Source organism: Melozone crissalis, unplaced genomic scaffold (assembly GCF_028551555.1).
Source record: "Melozone crissalis strain CALT ecotype California unplaced genomic scaffold, PUWL_Pcris_2 ptg000023l_1, whole genome shotgun sequence".
NCBI classification, from domain to species: domain Eukaryota; kingdom Metazoa; phylum Chordata; class Aves; order Passeriformes; family Passerellidae; genus Melozone; species Melozone crissalis.
The window spans coordinates 35,919,806-35,940,266 of NW_026535801.1; the positions used below are offsets into that span (position 1 = coordinate 35,919,806).

Below are 20,461 nucleotides of genomic sequence, written 5' to 3' on the forward strand. Positions count from 1 at the left end.
CTAGAAAAACAAATTCCAGCTGGGCAAAAGTGTTCAGAGAGAAGATATGTTGAGATGTGAGATGTTGCTGTGGCTTAGTTTTTTGCTTTGTCCCTTCATACATACAACATTTAAAACCAAACATCAAACGGGCCACAAGCAAGTGCCAGATTTAATAAACTCTCTTTATTTACATACAAATACATGTACACATATGTTCTGTATATGTACACATATTTAAGTGTATATACATACATGGTTTCCACATACTCTACAATAAATAGCATGTAGGGTTTTCTTTTAATTGCCTACAGTGCCGAGTAAAAATACATGGCAATAAAATCATGGTTTACAGCTAAGTTACAAAAGCACCAAGCACTGAACTCGTAGCAATAAATCCAAGCTCATGTACAGCTGGGGCGAGGACACGCTATACAGAATACAAAGAGACCAACTTGTAGGAATTGACAGGATTAGGCAAACTAAAAAACATCATTATAGACCAGGAGAGACTCTGTATGAAATAAGATGAAGGAAAACATTTAGATTATTGATCAAACTAAACCACACATTTAAATTTGTCACCTAAAGAGAAAAACAAATCACCCAGTTACTCGTATATTTTTAACAGAGTAATTTTTTTGTGTGAGTCTTTACCAAGGAAATCAGAATTAATCTCATGAGTGAGTCCTTCTGAGCTGCCACAGTCACTTGTGTGTGTGCACATCACCAAACAGTATTTCAATAGTGCTTTATTTAAGCTGTGTGTAACTCCTTGAACCCTGTGTGCGAGCCTGACTGAGGCAATCAGCACTTCCCCAGCCAGCTCCTTCCACAGGACCCGTGACACTGAGCTGTCACCAAGGAGCAGCAGAGCAAACTGGCAGCAGCAGCAGCAGATCAATGCCCAGAGCAAGCACAGGGGTGATGCTGGAGCTGCATGGCCAGAGCCAGCCATGGAGCACAGCTGGTGGAGCACAGCCACAGCTGGACCCTCCCTTGCTGCAGCTGCAGTGCAGGGAGCTGCTGCTGCTCTAGGGGAAAGCCTGGCTGGGTATTTATATTAAAATTTCAAACCTGCTTTATGAGGTGAAGGTGCATAGATTTTTGTTGTTCTCTCTCTTTGTCATGGCTGATACTTTGACTTGAGGTGTGCAGTGCCGTGCTAAGGGAACAACTGGTGCCAAGAAGGAGAAAGCTGCTGGTTCAGGTATCATCCTTGTGCTGTGATGTGTTTTCCTTGCTGCACTTCAATGCTCAGGGGCTGGATAGCAAAATAATTGTTTCCTTTTCCTGGAAGCCAGCCCCTGGTACAGTTCAGAGAATCACAGAATGGTTTGGGTTGGAACGAATCTTAAGGATCATCCAGTTCCAACCCCCTGCCATGGGCAGGGGCACCTTCCACTAGACCAGGTGGACTTAAACAGAGATTATCTTTCCTCTAGGTATTTATAGATTCTCTGTTGCTGCAAAACTAACACTGGGGTGTGTGTGCTTGTGTGAATGTGTGAGAGGAATCAAACCCAATGGTGGGCACAGGAGGAAGGAATGTATACCACATGTGCACACCTGTGGGGTCTAATAAACTGAAGCTCATCAAGGTCTAATTACATCATTGCATATCCATGGGTAGGAAGTCTGAAGGAAGAACTACTCACTCTTCACTTCAATGAACACCTACAGCTACTACAACTCATAAAAATGCAGATTTCTCTCCTTTTTTATCAAAGAATTAGCACTTCCTCTTAGTATTTGGACTTGACTACTTGAGCCCTCTGTGTAACATTCTTTATGAAAGCAGTGGGAGAGCTGTTTATTTGAAGTTTGGGTACGAGCAGCTTTGAGGCTGCTCCATCACTTGTTCATTCTATTGTCACCTAAAGTTCCCAATGAGAAACAGGACCTGCTAAGCGCTGTCCAATTCAAGTAAAACACAACCTCTCTGCCGTGGAGTTGCACAAAAAAAGTGATTTTTAAGATCAGAGTTCATTCCAGACATAATTTAGTTTGATTCTTGCCACGTGCCTGCCTGGCAGTTCCCTTACGGACGATGAGAGAGCTGAAACGCGACGGCCTCAAAGGAAAACGATCGTTACATAAACAGCTGGATTAGTTACGATACAGCACGAACACAGCTACGGTTTTTAGAGACTTTTTAACCTGATAGGAAACCACATTCCTCCCCAGAGGGCTGATGGGAATGCTCGTTTCTGTGGGACGGGGATCCCCAGGCCGGCTCAGCCGGAGGACAGGTAGGGCGTCTCGCTGTGGTAGTTGTAGTCGGGACAGACCTTCTGCACCAGTTTGTAATCTACGCTGTAGAACGCGATGTAAATGCAGATGACTTTGAAGGGTTTGGAGCACAACCAGGAGACATGGCTTTGGGTCTGCTCTTGGTAGCAGATCTTGGAAGGGTCAAAGTTGCACAGGGCAGTTTTTTTGGCGCGGTCTGTTTTCTCGTACTCGATGCGGCAGTTGAAGGACTTGGACTCCTTGGTCTCCAGCGTGGACTGTGGAGACGGCTCAAACTCCACCACCTTGGAGGGCGGCACCAGGCTGACAGAAACATTCCCCAGGCCCGTGGAGTTGTGTCGGAAATAAACGCTGAAGGTTCCGTTGCCGTGATCGACGATTTTCCCCGTGATCAGCAGGTTCAGCTTTACAGTTTTGATGTTGGAGTGGAAGTCACCCCACCCAAACATTTTCTTGAATTTCCCAGTTTTCACTATAGGTCTGCGTTTAGTTCGTGCCAGAGATTCCTGAACCTCCGTGATGTTGGACAACCAATCCCAAAAGTTTTCTATGCTGTCCGAGTAGGACACCTGGCCGTGTTTCAGCACTGGGGATGGTTTGACAAAGAGCCGTAGGGGGTTGATGATCCTGGAGTGGACCACGTTGTCAACCAGTGTCTCTGCAGCATCCTTGTCCTCCCAGTCCAGCACCTCCGCGGCCTGCACCACCCGGCCGGTGTCACAGAACACCTGCTCCAAACAGAGACAGAGAGCAGGGTCAAGGCGGGGATGAAACAGCCAAGACACAGAAGGAGACATTGATATTTAATTTTATACTCATAGGACCTGAATCGGTCACCTGGACCACTGTAATGAGGAATTTCTACTGCTCTATGAGAGTTCAAGGATTTAACTTAGAATAGCTTATGGAAGATGTAAAAATCTCAATAGGAAACATCCATGGGGACTCTTGTCCAACCTTTGGACAGGATGATGGCTGTGATGTGCAAGAGCAGGTGCCTCATCCTCACAGATTCGTTAGATGAATACACTGACTGGGGAAAGTGGAAATCCTGAAGATCCCTCTGCTAAAAGTTGGAGTGAAATAGAACAGCACAAATTTCCACTCCCTTCCTTTTTCCCCCCACAACCTTCCAGCAGGTTTAGGCTTAAAATCCTGTTCTGTTGGTGCAAGTGTCTCCTAAACCATGTATTGTACATTTATCTTTTCTGGTGCTGCTTTTTCCATTTGATCCAAACCTAGTTTGCACGTCTGTGCCCCTAATTTGACACAGTGACCATGGCCCTGTTTTGGTGTGCTGGTTTCAGCTGCACAGCTGCCTGTGCTTAGCAAGGCCCAGCCTTCCAGCAGTGCTGAGCACTCCCAAACACACAGCACAGCTCAGTTTTGAGATCCATGACAAGGCCAAGCTGAGTCTGCAATCAGAAAGCAAAACCTCCTTCTGGTAGTGACAGAATGGCCTTAAGGTTTCAGAGTCAAACACACAGGTCTCAGTAAAATTTCCAACTCAGTGCAGACACACATTTCCCAGGTGTTTCCCTGCTCTCTCTGTCAGAGGAGTCCTGTTGTAAATGCAGAACTCCAGTGTATGATCCAAAGGTCAGAAGGAAGATCTGTGTTTCAACAGGATAGAAATGATCATCTGACTTTTTAAGTCCTTTAAATCCTGAGTAAATCTTTGGGGAAGCTTTTTGTAGAATGCCTTTGGAAAAGGTGTTTTTAGGGCCTGTTCTGTTTAGAACTGCCTTACAGAGTCATCCTAATGTGCAAAAGAAAAACTTTTTCAGCTGCATCTATTTCTACAAAATGTGTGAACAGAACAAAGAGATGTTTAAAATGGGAAGAAGAAAGGGCCCTGTTGTCCTGCCTGTGTCCCCAGTGACAAACTGCTGCTGGCCAAATGCTGCTCTTGCTTCATCGCTGATCCCACAGTGCCAGGATCCAGATGGATCCCAGTATAACTAATGCAGGGATGGGGTTTTCACTCTCCAGCAGCAACATTACAGGGTGGAAGTTTGCCTAAAGCAGCCAAAGTACGAGGTGCAGATGTGGAATGTGTGGGATGGAATTTTGTGCTTCGTGTCTCACGAGGGAAACCTCAGTGCTGGGCTTGCTTTTCCCTCTGCTCCTGATCCCAAAGGGTCTCCTGCACCTCTGGTTCCTCACAGGGCTCTGTTTTTACAATATCCAGCTGTTATTTCTATAAATTGCAATTTTTCATTTCATCATCTGGTGAAGATTAGAAACTCCAAAGCCCTTAATCTTCAGTGGGGCCTGTTCTGCAGCAATAGGCTCCAAACCAGAGCCCAAACCCACTACCACGTGTCCTTCCTGATCACCCCTAATGCAGTGATTGTGAAATGTGGAACAGCAGCAACATTCACAGCTTGAATGTTGAAAGGTGACCATCATTATTGCTAAATCATAAAATCACAGAATGGTCTGGGCTGGAAGGGATCTTAAAGATCATTCAGTTCCAAACCCCACCTTCCAGCCTGCCTTGAACAATTTCAGGAACCTGTTCCAGTGCCTCATCGCCCTCACAGTAAAGAATTTCTTCCTAATAACTAATCTAAAGCTCCTTCAGCTTAAGGCCATTCCACTTGTCCTATCACTTATTTTTCACTAGAAATAAATCCACGGCTGGGTGGAAATGCAGTGGGCCAGGTGTGTCTCTGCAAAAATACCTTATTTCCTTCTTCAGATTAAAAGTGGAGGAAGAAAAGGCAACAGTGATCACTCTCAGCCCCAGACCTTGTATGTCAACTTTCTGCCTCTATCTTATATTTTTTTTTATGGCTGAGCTAGGAACCCGAGGAAATAGGAGATTCTAATGGAAACAGTGACAGATGCTGATCTGTACCAGCCCAAATAGCACTGTCATAATGATGCTGGGGAAACATCACTTGTGCTGTGATGGAAAGTTCCTGGTGAAGCTCTGTCATGTTTATGAGTGGCTCTTCAGCCACTGCTAAGCCTGTCAGCAGCCCAGGATCAGCTGTGTGATGCTGAGAACCCTGGCCATCCCCACTGGCAGGGAAATCACTCCCCTGCTGCAGAGAATGACTCTGCTCACATGAAGGAAGCAGTGCTGCACACATTCACTCATCCCCAACCTGACCTGGGGCCTTGAGAAGCACAAAAAAGAGACTTTTCTGCTGCTTTTTTAGATTACAGCTGGGCCCAGGGGCCTGGCAGTGCTGGAACACCAGAAACTTTGCTCATTTGCACAGCTAAATGAAATGCAATTTAAAATGCTAATGACCACTCAAACCATGGGCACCTACAGCTGGTATTGCTGTTAGCCGCTGAGTCAGAGGGAAAAGGGCTTGGATATTTTCAGGTGAAATTCATGGAAAGGAAGCTGTTTGGTTCACAGGGGATTCTGGCTTTGCTGGTGCCTGCACCCAGCTCTGAGTGTCCTCTGGCAAGGCCACAGGAACACCCTCAAACATCCTTCAGGGCTGCTTGTCTTCTGCAGTGCTCATTGAAACCCTGCAATGGCTCTTTGGCTTCTCTGCCCTGGCCTTTTATGAGGAGATGCAGAGGACATTGAGCCATGAGCTCGGTGTATGTCTCTTCTGGGGGCTCTCACACCAGATGAGATGGCAGAGTGCTGCTTTCCCAGGGGTGCCTTGCTGAAGGCTCTGATAGGAAAGAAGAAATATGTGGGTATAGGGCTGGGGATGGCTGAAGGGTGGGAAACATTAACACATGCTAAAGCCAGGCAGGTTTGCCACATCAATAACGTATCAGGGCACAAGTATTTCAAGACCATGATGGTGAAATCACAGAATTGCACCTTGCTAGACTACTGCTACTTTTATTTATGTAGTTGTTACACCAAATGAGGCTTACTCATGGGGTAACGAAACACAGCCCTGAAGCTGCAGTGACCTGGGCTATTTCATGTGGTAACAGAACAGCTTTCACAACACAGGAACGTGAAATCATTGATAAATTGAATTATAGGTAAGTAATACCCCTGTTTCAGGCCCAGACAGCAATGCCTAGGCTCTGCAGAAAGCTGTACCTCACAGCTTGAGCTTACTCAAGCTTACTTTGCTTGAGTATTTTTTCCTCCTGTTTTTTGAAGTATTTTGCAAGGCTGTGGGATTCTCCAGTCTTGCACAGCCTTAATTCTTGCCTCTGCTCCATCCTAGTGCTGTCTTGTTCCACTAATTTCATTAGAGGGGTGAGATTCAGGAGCTGACAGAATTTCTGCCAGCTCAGAGGGCTGCAGGGAAGCCCTCATGGCTCAGGGGGGTAAATTGGTTGTGTTTTGCAAATATTCAGTTAAAAAAGGAGCTTAACAAAGAACTGCCTGGTTCTGCTCAGTGCCTGCCTCAGCAGCAGGAACGAGGGGACACTGCTCAGAGATGTGAATGGTGTTTGTGCTTTTGTAATGTAAAACCTTTGTGGACTGCAGATTTTTTTTTCCTGTTTTGAATAAAGCTTTCTGCAGAATAAGAGAACCCAACTCTAACACTTGTTTTTTCCCAAGGCCCTTCCCTCACTGGCTGCATTTTGCTGTTAGTGAGGAAGGGCCCATGGCTTTGTTCAGCTGTTTATTCACATTGGTTAGCAATTTCCGGGCAATAAAAAAATCTGTATTAAAAGAATGCAGCACATGCTGGAAAAAACGACTTCCTCAGCATCTTTCCATTTCACTGTAATGCATTGCTATAGTGAAAAATATTGCTGGTAGGGTATTTGAAAAATACCAGCTTAGGGAAGTTAGTGTATCCATTTAAACAGATGGCTATTGCTGGAGTTCTCCTCTGCTGCACCAGTGTTTTCCCATTCCCTCCAAACCATCCATTTCCAAACAGAAATCACCTAATCTTTTTCCTTACTACAGAGGCTGTAAAATGGCACCCAGTTACCCTAAAATTCCCATTTGCCTGTAGATATTTTCCAGTAAGAAACACAACCTTGGCCCCATGCACAGCGCGTCTCGCTGTTTTCTTTTGCTGCGTAAATGACAAGAACAGCTCAAATCAGTGCAGTGTGGATTATTTATGGAGTGAATTATTTATATATTTATGGGATTTTAAACTTCAAACCTTTGCTTCTTCCTCTAAAAGATGGTGACTGCTCTTCACACTCTCCCCCTTCCATGCATGATCCTGATCAGAGCAGCACAGGGTTAAATAACATTCCCTGCGAGCTATTTTTGAGAAATGAGCTGACACTGATGAAACACTGGTATCAGTAAATGCTCTGTTTTTCTCCATTTGCCCAAATTTGGGTTCATCTGGAACTCATTCCAGTGCCTTTCTCTGTGGGCAAGGCACTAAATAAAAGCAGGTGTCCCCATGCAAGAGTTAATAGTGCTGGTGCTTTGGGAATTTTATCCAGGTTATTCATCAATCACCAGCAATCATTCCTTTAGCTTCACCCCTGCCAGGAATCATTTAAAAACTCTCAGCAATTAGCTGGAATGAATTGGTCTGTTGGAATAAACAGCTCTGAAGCACCATTCTGCTGCTCACTGGGAGCTTTTTCTCCCACTGCTGGAGAGGAGGGGGTACCACCACTGCTGTAGCCCCCAGTTTCACCAGTGAAAAACTCATACTGGGGGAGGATTCCAGTGTCTCCCCACTCTCTGCTGCTTCCATGCCCAAGTGTCCCATGGGTTTGCACTTGTGTCCCCTCTGCAGCAGCACAGGACACTTCTCTGGGTTCCCTCTGCTGATTTTGGATCCTCACAGGCCATCAGGTAACGTGGCCCCATCGAGTGGCTGCACAAAAGCCCCAGTTTGAAGGGGGGTGTGTGGCAGGGAAGAGAAATAACTCTGCTTTATCGGTTTGAAAATTCAGTGATTTCAACACATTTATCAAATTTTAAATAATTTATGTCTTGACAGGGCTTATCAATTTTGCAAAGCACACACATTAACCAGATACAATGATCTCATATTAGCTTTTTCAGCATCCTACACTAGAGCCCAGAAATATTAATAAAAACTCAGCCCGTCATCAATTAAATGGAAAAAACCATAAAATTGTGTTCCATTATAGTCTTTTAGTCCTTTTTTCCCCCCAAGAAAATGATGACGGGCTCCAATAATTCATCACAACAAGCTGAGCTTGAACTTTACTGATTATTAAATTTTTTTTTTCAAAGACAGAGGCTGTGGAGGGTTTTATGGCTGCAGATGCGATTGCTGTCAGGAATGCTGTGAGGGATTTGGGAGCTAGGCAACATCTTTCAGCAGGACTGTGTGAGAGTGCCATGCTTGTTGTACCCAGCCACAGCCTCACTTTTCAGGATGCAGGGGAGCTGCTCTGCAATGAAGCAAAAGGCAGAGTTGGATGTGGCTTGGAACAATCTGGTCTGGTGGAAGATGTCCATGCCCATCCATGGCATGGGGTTGGAATGAGATGAGTTTTAAGATCCCTTCCAGCCCAAACCCTTCTGTGATTCTCTAATCCACAAAGCACTGAGCTGGTGGTGGGGTGGAGGGATGTGAACATCCAGAAGAGAGGCTGAACCTTGTGGCTGAGGGTGCCCTCACTCCTCAGGCACCCAAAATGCCTTTCCAGGTTCTACAGCCTCGTCCTTGCTAAACTGTGAGTAAATAAACACTAGCAGGTTCTTGTGGTTGGTTTTCTCTCTTCTGGGACAATGACTGGCTCTTCAAAACACTCTGGTGCAAAGATGAAATTAAGTCACAAATTCAGAGTTCACTTGCTTGATTTCTGTTTCATTTTGAACCTGCTGACACAGAGGGACTGTGGGGTTCAGTGTGCCAAATCCAGCAAGGATATCCATCATGGGGGGAATCTGCAGAGCTGGGAGTCAGGGGGACTGATCCCCAGCTGAACAGTGGCAGAGTACTCAGGCTTCTCAAAATCCCCCTGATTTTGAGGTTAGGGAGTCAGGGAGGTTACAATTAAGAAATCTTTAAATGCTACTGCAACCTTCTTTCACTCAGGGAAGGTAGCCAGAAATCCCCTGTTCAATAACTAACAGAATTGGATTATTTTAACAATTTTACCCAGCTTTGTGTAGTTAAAAACACAATGAGAAGATGCTTCAGCAGAAAAGAAAGCCTTCATGACTGAACCTTGCAGCCCATTAGATTTTTCTGCTTGTAAACAGAACCATTGAATCATTGAGGCTGGAAAAGCCCTCTGAGACCACGGAGTACAACCAGTGACCAAACATCATTTCAGTCAGCCCACTCCAGTGTCTAATCACCATTTCTGTGAAGAAAATCCTCCTAATGTCCAACCTAATTCCCCCCTGGCACAGCTCAGACCACGACCTCTCAGCCACTCCTGGTGCTCCAGATCTTTCTCTGGACATGCTCCAGCCCCTCACTGTCCTTCCTGAATTGAGGGGCCAGGAGTGGACACAGCACTCGAGGTGTGGCCTCACCAGTGCCCAGTCCAGGGTCCTGCTGGCCACGCCATTCCTGACATAATTTCATCACATATTTTTTAAACAAAATTGAAACTTCAAACTCAGTATCATATTTTACAGGGAAAAAAAAAAAAACCCACTTGAAAATTCTCCAATTTGTGCAAGCAAGCAAAGTAGTATTTTACTAAAACAGCACTTCAGTAAAGAAACAAAACTGGGAGGAAGAAGCAGAAGAAAAGAGTGAAAATTAAAAATAAAGCCTGCAAAGATTTCCTATTTCAAAAATGTGCCTTTCTCACAGCCCTGACAAGTAGTTTTAGGTTATCTGAAGTGTTCCCTCCAGCTGCAATCGGATAAATTGCTTAGAGCATAGATTGCTTTTAAATTATATCCATGCATTGAATTGATCTACCTTTTTGCTGAGAGAACAGAAAATTTGTTCTGAGAAATGTTTCTTGCCAAAAAATGTGCACCAATTCTCTTCTTGAAGACTTTGACTCTTTGGGTTCCCCTTCCCCCCCACCTTAAATCTAAATTAGAGATCTCAGAGATAAAAATGAAATCTTATTTGTATGTGTGTTAGGGAAAAACTTTTAAATCTTTTTCTTAGATATCACTAAGTAGTTTTAGTTCTTCACTGTATATGAGGCATTCTGGAAGGGTGGGGAAGTAACAGAAATGTAAACCTTTCTGTGAAGGGTCTGAAAAGTCTTGTATAAAAATATCCAATTGAGATACAGCAGGTACAGAAAACTTAGATTATTATCATTATATTAGCACCAAATAACCCCCACTGATTCTTAAGTGGCTTTTTCATCACTCTGTGCATATTTTCAATATTCAGGCTGCATTCTCACAATCTATTTTGCACTGAGCTTTGCTGCTACTGTGGACACATGTACACTCTTATGAGACTGAGATGTGCTTTTAGGGTGGAGATCTGGCATTAAGTTACTTTTGGGGCCATTTAGAAGACAATCCTATCCACCTGGAAAGCCTGTGAGATGTGCCAGGTGTTTTCAATCTACACTGAAGTTGTGCTGCTTGCAGGTGCAGCTCATGGAGTCATTTAGGTTGGAAAGGGCTGTAAAAAAATCGAGTCCAAGCACTGATCCAGCACTGCCAAATCCCACAAACCCTGTCCCTAAAACCCACAACAGCTCGCAGGACCAAAGCCCAGCAAAGGGAACAGGGAAACTCAGCCCCTCTGCCAAGCCAGCACCTGCCCACCAGCCCTCTGCTGAACTTCACAGTTAATAATTTCCCATCCTGCTTATTTCCTTAATGCCTGGGAGATTTCACTCCACGTTTCAGGACCAGTTCATTAAAATCCTAATTTCAAGCAGTAATTATCTGTGTGTGAGCGCTGCTGCCCGTGGAAGCGGCGCTAGCGCTGACACACTCCCAGCTGTGGGAGACTTCCCAGATGCTCCAGCCCTGGAAATTCAGGGCAGGAGACTTCCCAGATCCTCCAGGCCTGGAAATTCAGGGCAGGAGACTTCCCAGATCCTCCAGCCCTGGAAGCTCAGGGCAGGAGACTTCCCAGATGCTCCAGTCCCTGGAAGCTCAGGGCAGGAGACTTCCCAGATGCTCCAGGCCTGGAAACTCAGGGCAGGAGACTTCCCAGATGCTGCAGCCCTGGAAACTCAGGGCAGGAGCCACCCTGGTGCTCAGCTGGAGCCTGGCTGGCCAAGATCTCAGGGGTGGAAATGTTTTCAGAATCACAGGTCACCACAAAGGCTGCTTTGTGTGGCAGGGAAAGCACGTGAATGGAAAACTGCTGTATCTGTTAGAAACGAACCTGACTTTACTGAAGTTGTCATGAGGGGTTTTTATGCCTTGTAAAGTTTAAATTAAAAATCAATTATGGAAGAGGCCTTAATCTCCTCTCTGGAGTTGTTTTGTGTTTGGATGTTAACTCTGAGACCCCGATGACCTCTCTCAGTGTGAAATGCAACACAGCAAAGGCTGGTTTTCCTCTCTTCCCACTCATGTGCAATTATTCAATATTTTACTGCATTATGCAGAGGCGAGTTTTAATAATCAAACCAGATTAAAAGAATGAAAGGATGCTTCTGACGAGTTAGAAACAAAGAGAAGCTGTGCATTTCTAGCAGATTTCAAGCTCTGTATTACTACAAGGCATAAGAGATGATTAACAAAGAAAAATATTACAGTTATCTACTCCCTTTGAGAGCTTAACTAATGAACCTCTACCAGCTGCTCTTGAAAAATCAGTAACACTATCACTATCAATTTCAAGACAAAGCACAGCTGACAGATGTTTGAAGTGATAAATCAGGCTGCACAAGGATTAAAATAACAAGCCCCAAATGGCCTTTAAAAGACAAAGGTGCTGCAGTGAACTATTTTCAGCCACTTTGGATCCTGTCAAAAGTTAGATCACTGATACAATTATCTTGCAAAACAGTAATGACCAAAGTAATATGTTATGAAAAATCTAACAATGGTGATACTCGAGCCAGGCTTTTGAAAAGAACAGGTTTGATAGTCATTTGTGTTTTTAATGGCAGAACTGAGAATGCCTTGCTTCCCTGAATACTACTTCTGGGAATGAGTGATGAAAAGTGAGCTCTGGGCTGAAGCATTAAATGTAACTGAATTGCATTCTTGTACATTTTAATTAATCTTTTTTTAAAGCAAGAAGTTACATTTTAATAGGCAATGAACACCATTATTTAAATCAAGCATAAGATTTTTTGTGTTGCTTCACTGCACGCTGCATTTCCTAACAACCTGCCGGTGATGTGATGGAGATAAAGATCCCATTCCTGGAGAACAGCCTGTGTGCTTCCAAACTCCACTGCCTCTAATGAGAGACAACTGCAACCAGGGGAGAGTAAGCAGAAACAAATCCCAAGTTTCTGGACTTTGCCCCAGCTTTCACAGTTTAGTGCATCTTGTCAGAGCGTTCACTTCCTTGCTAACCCTCAGCTGGGTTAGGAAGGAAATGCTCTGTTTAAAGCATTACAAGGTGTTTTTCTGGCACCACTCTTGGCTCAGGCAGGATCACCACAGAGCTCAGTGTGGAAAGCTCCCAGTGGAAAAGAGCTGCACTAAGTGCTTTTGGCACTGATATCTCAGGAAAACCCCAAGTACCTGGCAGGCTCCTGCTACAGAACCAGTTAACTGGGGTTATCCAGTGACTCTTGAATTCCTCCTGTGTAGCCATGATACTTTCTGAAAAATCCTTCCCTAAGGATTTTTTTCTTCTGAGAAGCTGAAAGGCCTCAGGAACAAAATGTAAACAATGGTTATCTGCTGCTGAGGAATGCAACAGGTGCATCTGTGATTGGTCTCATGTGGTTGTTTCTAATTAATGGCCAATCACAGTCTGGCTGTCTGGACTATCTCAGTCAGGCACAAGCCTTTGTTTTCATTCTTTTCCTTTTCTATTCTTGGCTAGCCTTCTGATGAAATCCTTTCTTCTATTCTTTTATTATGGTTTTAATATAATATATATAATAAAATAATAAATCAGCCTTCTGAAACATGGAGTCAGATCCTCATCTCTTCCCTCGTGCTAAGACCCCTGCAAACACTGTCACACTCCTGAATCCTCCTGCTGTTTGAAGGAAGTGTGTGGATGTATCCAAGAGTCCATCAGCTGGACACGGGAGATTGACTAATAATTCTGTCAGGTTAAAAGCTCTTTTCCAGAGAACACTTTTGTTGTTTTCTTCAGGGATGATGTTTCTTCCTGGAAACCCTGCTGCCCACGAGTGCAGTCATTATTGCACCCTGAGCAGCACAGTCAGACCAAGCTCTGGGAGCTGCTCTCTGCATTTGTGGCACCTCCCTAAGAAAAATATTTCTGCTTCAAAGCTTTGAGACAGAAGCATGTGGGAAGTGCAGGAGCAGCTGGATTGAGGCACAGAGGCACAAGCAGTGAGATCAGGGAGTGCAGCAGGGCAAACCACAGGCACAGGCTGCTTTGGAAATGCAGCCTGGGGATGTCAGGGTCACACACTGGGGAGAAGCTCCTCACTGACATCCTCTCAGTAAGTAATCCTGCACCACCCCAGGACGGCACCAAAACCTGTCCCTGGCTGGGCAAACCCTTGTCACTGCCTTTTCCCAGAGGACAGCACAGGTTTGGGATGAAGGCCAGGCTGAGGGTTTGGGATGAAGGCCGGCCTGAGGGCTGTCCTTCTCCCCACCATGCAGCCAGTGTGGAAGCTGGGGCTGTGCTGGAGCTGCCTGTCCCCATGGCTGCTCACAGCTCGTGCCCTCCCTGCTCAATGCATGGAAGGCCACAGAAGTTTTCTAAATTAAATTAAAATTCTTTTTCCTTTTCAAAGCACTTAGCTTGAGATGGCACGCTGGGGCACTTGGAGGTATTTCATTGCTGCCTACACACATGCATGCATGCTGCTTTCCTAAATGAATTACTCTCTTAAAGAAGAGAAAATCATTGACTGAGGCTGCCTGATTATTAAGTTTTAAGGTGAAACAATATTAGCTTTAGCCAGCCACGCCTGCAGTCATTGTGTTCTTCATAATGGTGTACTAACAGTGACTTCATACTGTGAGGTCCTATTGAAACCCAATTTTAATCTCTTTTAATTTATTCAGGCATTTTTTATGTCCCCAAGAATAGGAAAATCAGAATTTCTTCTCGGAAAAAACCAAAATGACAGGTTTAAGATGATTTGAAAACAACAAAGTTCAAATTTGAAATCCAGTCACCATATAAGTTTTAACAGGGCTTAATTAGAAGTTGGTCAGTCATCTGCCCTGATATAATAAATCCATGACTTGTGTTTAACAAAGGGAGATGAGTTTGACACCTAGATTGCCTGGAAGAATGTCACAACATGTGCCTGGTTTGTTCCCTTGCAGGAATTTACCAAGATAATTAATATCTAAGATTGTTGTCAATGCACTGTAAGAACAGAAAGAGGATCTGAAGACAGAAAGGCTCAGATCAGATGAAAATGTTACATTCTAGCACAATAGGAGTTAATACAAATTGCAGTCATTTGCATGCAAAAATATAATTTCAAACCTATTTGCTCCACATCTGTATCAAACAAGAAGGGAGCACATTCAACACATCTTTACATCTTCCAGTCTTTCTTTTACTGTGAATTGCAGTGCACATAACCCCAAGTGTTAATTTGGTCTCATTTCACTACGCATTTGATGTATTCCAATTGGCATATAAGGAATAACATTTCCAGGTTGTGCAAAAGAACTGTACTAGCAGGGTGCCTGCAGTTGGTGAAACAAGTCCTGACAGCAGATAAATCATCCAGGGGAGCTGGGGGTGAGGGGAATGGTGCTCTAGCATGTGGCTGTTAAGGCACACATATCTGAAACACACACCCCAGAAAATGTACAATCCTAGCAACAGGGCAGGGGGAAGTGTTCTCTTCAGAGGCTCACTAGTGGTATTTTACAAGAAAGGCTGTATAAAAGCATAACCTGAAAAAATCTTTCCTGTGGTAGCACAAATAATGCAAATATCAGTGGATTAGTGAATCCAGACAGCTGGATCCCAAACCTTGCAAAGCCCCCAAAAGACCTGAACCTGAGGTCAGTTTAGATAAGCCCTCAGTGAGAAATCTCAGCTCTGTTGGCTTGTCTGTCTTCACTTACACCAGACTTTTTTTCCTCTCCACAAAATTCAGAAAATTGTAATCACAGAATGGTTTGGATTGGAAAAGATTTTAAAGATCTTTTTCCAACCCCAAGCAATGGGCAGAGACACCTTCAGCCAGGAAGGTTCCATGGGTACTCCTATCCCCATTCCCCTAACAATCCCTTTGACTTTTCCCTGCTCCAGAACTTGGCCATGCAGGGTGACAAAACCAAAGTGTTCCTTAAACACCTCAGTTTTCAGATTTCTTTGGGTGTTATTCTTTTTTTCAGCTGACCACAGTCTTGCCATCCCTGGCAAATAATGAATCTGCTTACAAAACAGACTTTGCTAATTTAAGACTTGTCACAGACATCTTTTATGAAAAATCCTTTCCTTAGGATTTTTCCTCCTGAGAAGTTGAGAGGCCTCAGGAACAAAATGCAAACAATGATTATCTGCTGCTGTGAAATGCAACAGGTGCATCTGTGATTGGCCCATGTTGAATGTTTTTAATTAATGGCCAATCACAGTCAGCTGGCTCAGACTGTCTGTCCGGGACAAAAGCTTTTGTTATCATTCCTTCTTTTTCTATTCTTAGCCAGCCTTCTGATGAAATCCTTTCTTCTATTCTTTTAGTACAGTTTTAATGTAATATATGTCATAAAATAATAAATCAAGCCTTCTGAAACATGGAGTCACATCCTCGTCTCTTCCCTCATCCTAAGACCCCTGTGGACACTGTCACAAAGACTTACTCTGAAAATTACCAATTTGCAGCAATCAATTCTCACTACTATTTAAGAAGTTGAATAAACCAGTTCATAAGGACCCAAAATTGCTAATAAGACTTATAGTCACTGCTTAATTCACACACTCACTAAACAGGACAAAGTGAGGTGTTTTTCATTAAATTCTGAGTTTGTATAAGAAACCTAAGCCCTGGCCATGAGTAGGTTTGGGGATGAGTGTTAACAAGTGCCCTGAGTAATTTCAAACACCAAACATTCAGGGCTTAGGAAGAGCAGGTTTTTAGAACAAGAGATGTGAGATGTGAGCTGATAAAGAGAAGCTACAAGAGCTGGTGATGTGTAAGTGATGCCAGGCTTCAAAAGTCACGCAGACCTTCTTGTTCCTAATGCATGTTTTCCCACAGACTGTGGAGATCAAAGAAGGAAACAAATCTAAATGTAACTGCCTAGACCAAAGCTGGTAATAAGTGTATGACAGACACAAAGGCAACTCCGCTGTAAATGTTTTAAACTGTCTCCTGTGGATACAAAAGGTGGTTCTACAGGGACAGGAAGTAATTCCCTGTATTAAAATTTAATGTGTTGCCCTATGTGATCAATTACAAAGCTATAAATATGTATGTGCGTGACTGAATCGGTAATAAAAATGTGATTTTATAAGTCTCTGAGTCTCCGTGATCAGGCCAATAAACTTGTTACATCAAATTACATTGCAGCTTCTGGTACCTCCAGCAGTGCCAGTTCTTGTGATGAACCATTTCAGGAAGGGCTTGTCTGCCTGTCCTGTCTGCCTGTGAGGCTGCAGAGATGAGGATAAATGGAGCACAGCCCTTTGTGCCTGGATCACCCACTGGTACCAACCTAATCCAGACCAGTCACCAGAGTATATGCAAAATAGTCTTCTACAGATTATGGCTCAGAAATTGGTAAATAAACCTGGTTTCCCCATTCTTCTTAGCTGGGTTTGAGGCTGGGAATCTTCCAGCTCCTGTTTGAGGCACAGCAGCTTCTCCTGTGCACAAGCCATGCATGGAGGAGAGCAGGATGGCTGCACTCAGTGAGGAACAAGGATTGCTATCACCCACCTTCAGGGAACAAGGAGCTTGATTGTGTTACTTCACTGAACAGAGTTAGTATTTCCATATCATGCTCCAGAAAAGAAGGATCTCAGCAGATCTCTGTCCAGCCAGCAAAGTGCAACATCTCATTAGTGCTTATTAGTTTTATTTCTTATAAGATAAGCTCTAGTTCAACTTGCTCAAAATTCTGCAAAAATCCTGAGAGCTGAATATGGATCAAAATGTCCAAAAACTTCTGATGTGCAGTTCATTGCTGTTCAATACGTGGAAGGAGATGTCTTCTCTGGAGGGCCAACAACAGGCTTCACTTGGCTGCTTTTCTCCATCTCCACAGTCACTACATGGGATAAACAGGCTGGAGGGAGAGGAAGGGTCCCAATGCCCCCAGTTTGCTCCTCTCTCTGGTTTGGGATGCTGCTTCCCTGCCTCACAGCCAGGCTGTGATGCTCTCACCAGTGTGTGGAAGTACTAAAAGGTCAGATCAGGTCTGATGTTCTACATTTAGAGATGCACTTGATCTCCTGTACAGTAATCCAAAGTTAATGCACTACACCTGGGTCATATTTTTGTAAAATGGTCTTAACATCTTGCATGACTGTACAAGGAAAATATCCTTTAAAGTCAGATCCGTGCAGACAGCCACAAGTTTCAGTAGGAGGTAACAGGGAAGCACTTGGCTGCAGGTTTAACTTCTGTCTGATAGCTACAGGCTGGGAACATGCAGATAACTGAGAGGTGTGATTGTGGCAAAAGTGAATTGTAGCACCAGCCAGCCCTGAGAGAATATCCTCTGCTGCAGAGAATGGCAAACCCCTTTGCCTTTGGCTTTAATGATTTATATTATGTGGTAAGTGAATGAGCAAGATACACACGCTGTTTTTCTTGCTCCACCCATGTCCTCAACTAAGCTTTTCTTATTTTTTTTATCCTGTGGCTAATATCACAACTAAACTTTGGTATATAGTCTGAGTATTGATAAAAAATCTTCTCAGCTGTTCTGCACAAAATACTTCTTACAGAATGATTCCTTTTCTGATTTCCTTCACGCATATATTATTCACAGAGCAAAAAACCAGAGGGAATCAAATCACACAACCTACAAAAAGAGTGAAAAGCAGGGCCTTACTTGCTCCCAGCAGTGAAGAAATGTAGTGTTAAGACTTGAAACTCATTTCCAATTTTCTGTGTTCTACTATGGTCTCTAAACAGCGCATTATCTCGCACACCAGATGTGCAGCTGTATCTAGGAACTACAGGGTGCAATAAGTAAGGAATTTCAGCTCTATTTCTTCTTTTATGTTTTAAGTAAAACCCTTATTCTGATTTTAATTTAGGTTTTTTCTTGGTTTTTTGTGTGCTTTGTGGGGTGGGAGAGAAGGGGGGAGTTTGCTGTTCAATTATAGAAATGGAAAAAGGAAATCACGTGGGACACAGAGTATTTCAACATAACAACACAAGAGAAATCAACATCCACACCTCTAATTTTATTTAAATTGGTGTAAAATTAGAGTATGGAAACAACTTAATAAACACTTAAGTGGAATTTTCCCACAAGTCAGCAATCTCTTGGCTGCCTCTGGAACTGAAATAAAATGGAGAGATCTTGAAAGTTATTTGAGCCACTGTCAAGTGCTATTCTGAAAATACTACTTGGATATTTAATAATTTGAACACATTACAATAAATGTTACCCTTATGTTACTATGAGGTTTATTTTTATTCTTATAACAAAAATAACCATAATGATAATGATGATAATAATAATAGTACTTTTCTGTCTCAGGTGGGAGGTGGTGACCTCATGAAGGAGTCCAATGGTGCTGCGAATGTTTTTCATGTAGGAGTAGCCATCCTGGAAACAGAGGACATAAAACTTTGCACCAGGATGAATGTAAAACCTGGATCCAGCATGCTAATCTTCTGGGATGTTAGTAATATTTGGGAACTGGAAAGTGGAATATCAGCTCAAAAGAAAAGAGAAGCCACAGAAGGAGAAAACGAGTTTTAATCTTCAAGGCACATTTTTGCCTTGCTGTTTCTCCAGGAAGGTTCCCAAGCCTGCCAGGAGTCACAGAGCTCTCCTTGGGTTCCAAGGAAGGCTCCTGTGGGTTTTCCCAACCCCTGAACACCAGAGTGGTGCTGCTGTTCCCTGGCTGTGAACATGACAAGGGTTGGTTCCTCACAGGATCAAACGCCTGCTCACCTCTAAAGGAGCCCAGCCTGATGCGCCGTGCTTGCAGTCATCCACAAACAAATGAGCTAATTAAATTATTTTTTTGTGTGTGCTCTGGTATACTGCATACTCCAATTAAGTTGCTAAGCCAATCATCTTGAAATAAATCAACCACATTGTTACATAATTCTTTTTAACAAACAGAGACATCGTTATATGAACTAGGTTCTAAGGGTGCCAGATGCTCCTAAACAGGGAGTCTAATTTATTTTGTTGATTTTAAGAAGCTACCCATTCATGTGTGATAGCTTTTGTCATCCAAAATGCTAATTCCTGTCTGAGTTTAAAGTAGGTTTCTGTCTTTCTCATCCATAAATGAGAGCAGAGAAGAGCTGAATCTGGACCCTCTTTAATTCCCCGTCACACAATCACACAAAAATCTTGTCCCAAAACACTGAATAAATGTCCTTCTAAACACAGCTAATAGGATTGCAATAGAAAAGAGGCCAAAACCACTTCTCAAAATTATTGTAGTCAATATAAAGAAAAAACATCTGATCTCTGAAAACAAAAGTTTTGCTGAAGAAAGAGCACTTTCTGAAAGGTTAGCATCGTGCAATGGGAAAAATGGGATGGACTGGGTTCCTGGGCAGCCCATGGTGCTGCCCAGTAATCATGTTCAACCTTAGAGCAGAGCAGGGCAGCCTGGCAGAGGGCTCAGAGGCTCTGGCACACTGGGAAGCCTCGTTCCCTCTGTAAAAAAAAGAGAAAAGATTATGTGCTTTGGATTTGATTAACGTTTCAAGGATACTATTAAGGGAGATGGGCAGCAGAGATGTTCCCTTCCAACACTGCCGGTGACGCAGGCTCCTCCAGAGGAGAGCAGAACGCACACATCTAACCCTGCAATCAAGCAAGCCTCTTTTTATCTCTTTGCCCTTGGTTAATGCTTCTTTTTCTCCCAGAGAGAAGATTACAGGAAACAAAAAACCTGTGTTGGTTGTTTTTTTCTGATGCATTCATTGGAGGGTTGAGTGACTCTCGCAGAAGCCAAGGTGTGCAGAGCAGCTTTGGTTGGCAGCCCTCTCCTAACTCACCTCTGAGGGTTTCCTGAAGAAATCACTCTGGACCATTAATAACCTGCACCCTCAGAGATGCCCAACATCACTGAGGAGAAAGAAATGAGCATTACTGAATATTTTCTGTGCACCTGTGCTTACCATTCTGACTTGTTCCTGTTTATTTTGGACC

General features: G+C 43.6%; 1 protein-coding gene across 1 annotated transcript in view; it reads right to left on the bottom strand.

The window, feature by feature from the left end:
- Positions 1 to 891: 891 nt before the first annotated feature.
- NXPH2 (neurexophilin 2) overlaps positions 892 to 20,461 on the bottom strand; it is a 34,752-nt gene continuing 15,182 nt past the window's right edge. The window contains exon 2 of the mRNA XM_054278163.1: positions 892 to 2,960. Within this exon, the coding sequence (XP_054134138.1) occupies positions 2,217 to 2,960 (744 nt within the window). The 3' untranslated portion in view covers positions 892 to 2,216. The remainder of the gene's footprint in view (positions 2,961 to 20,461) is intronic.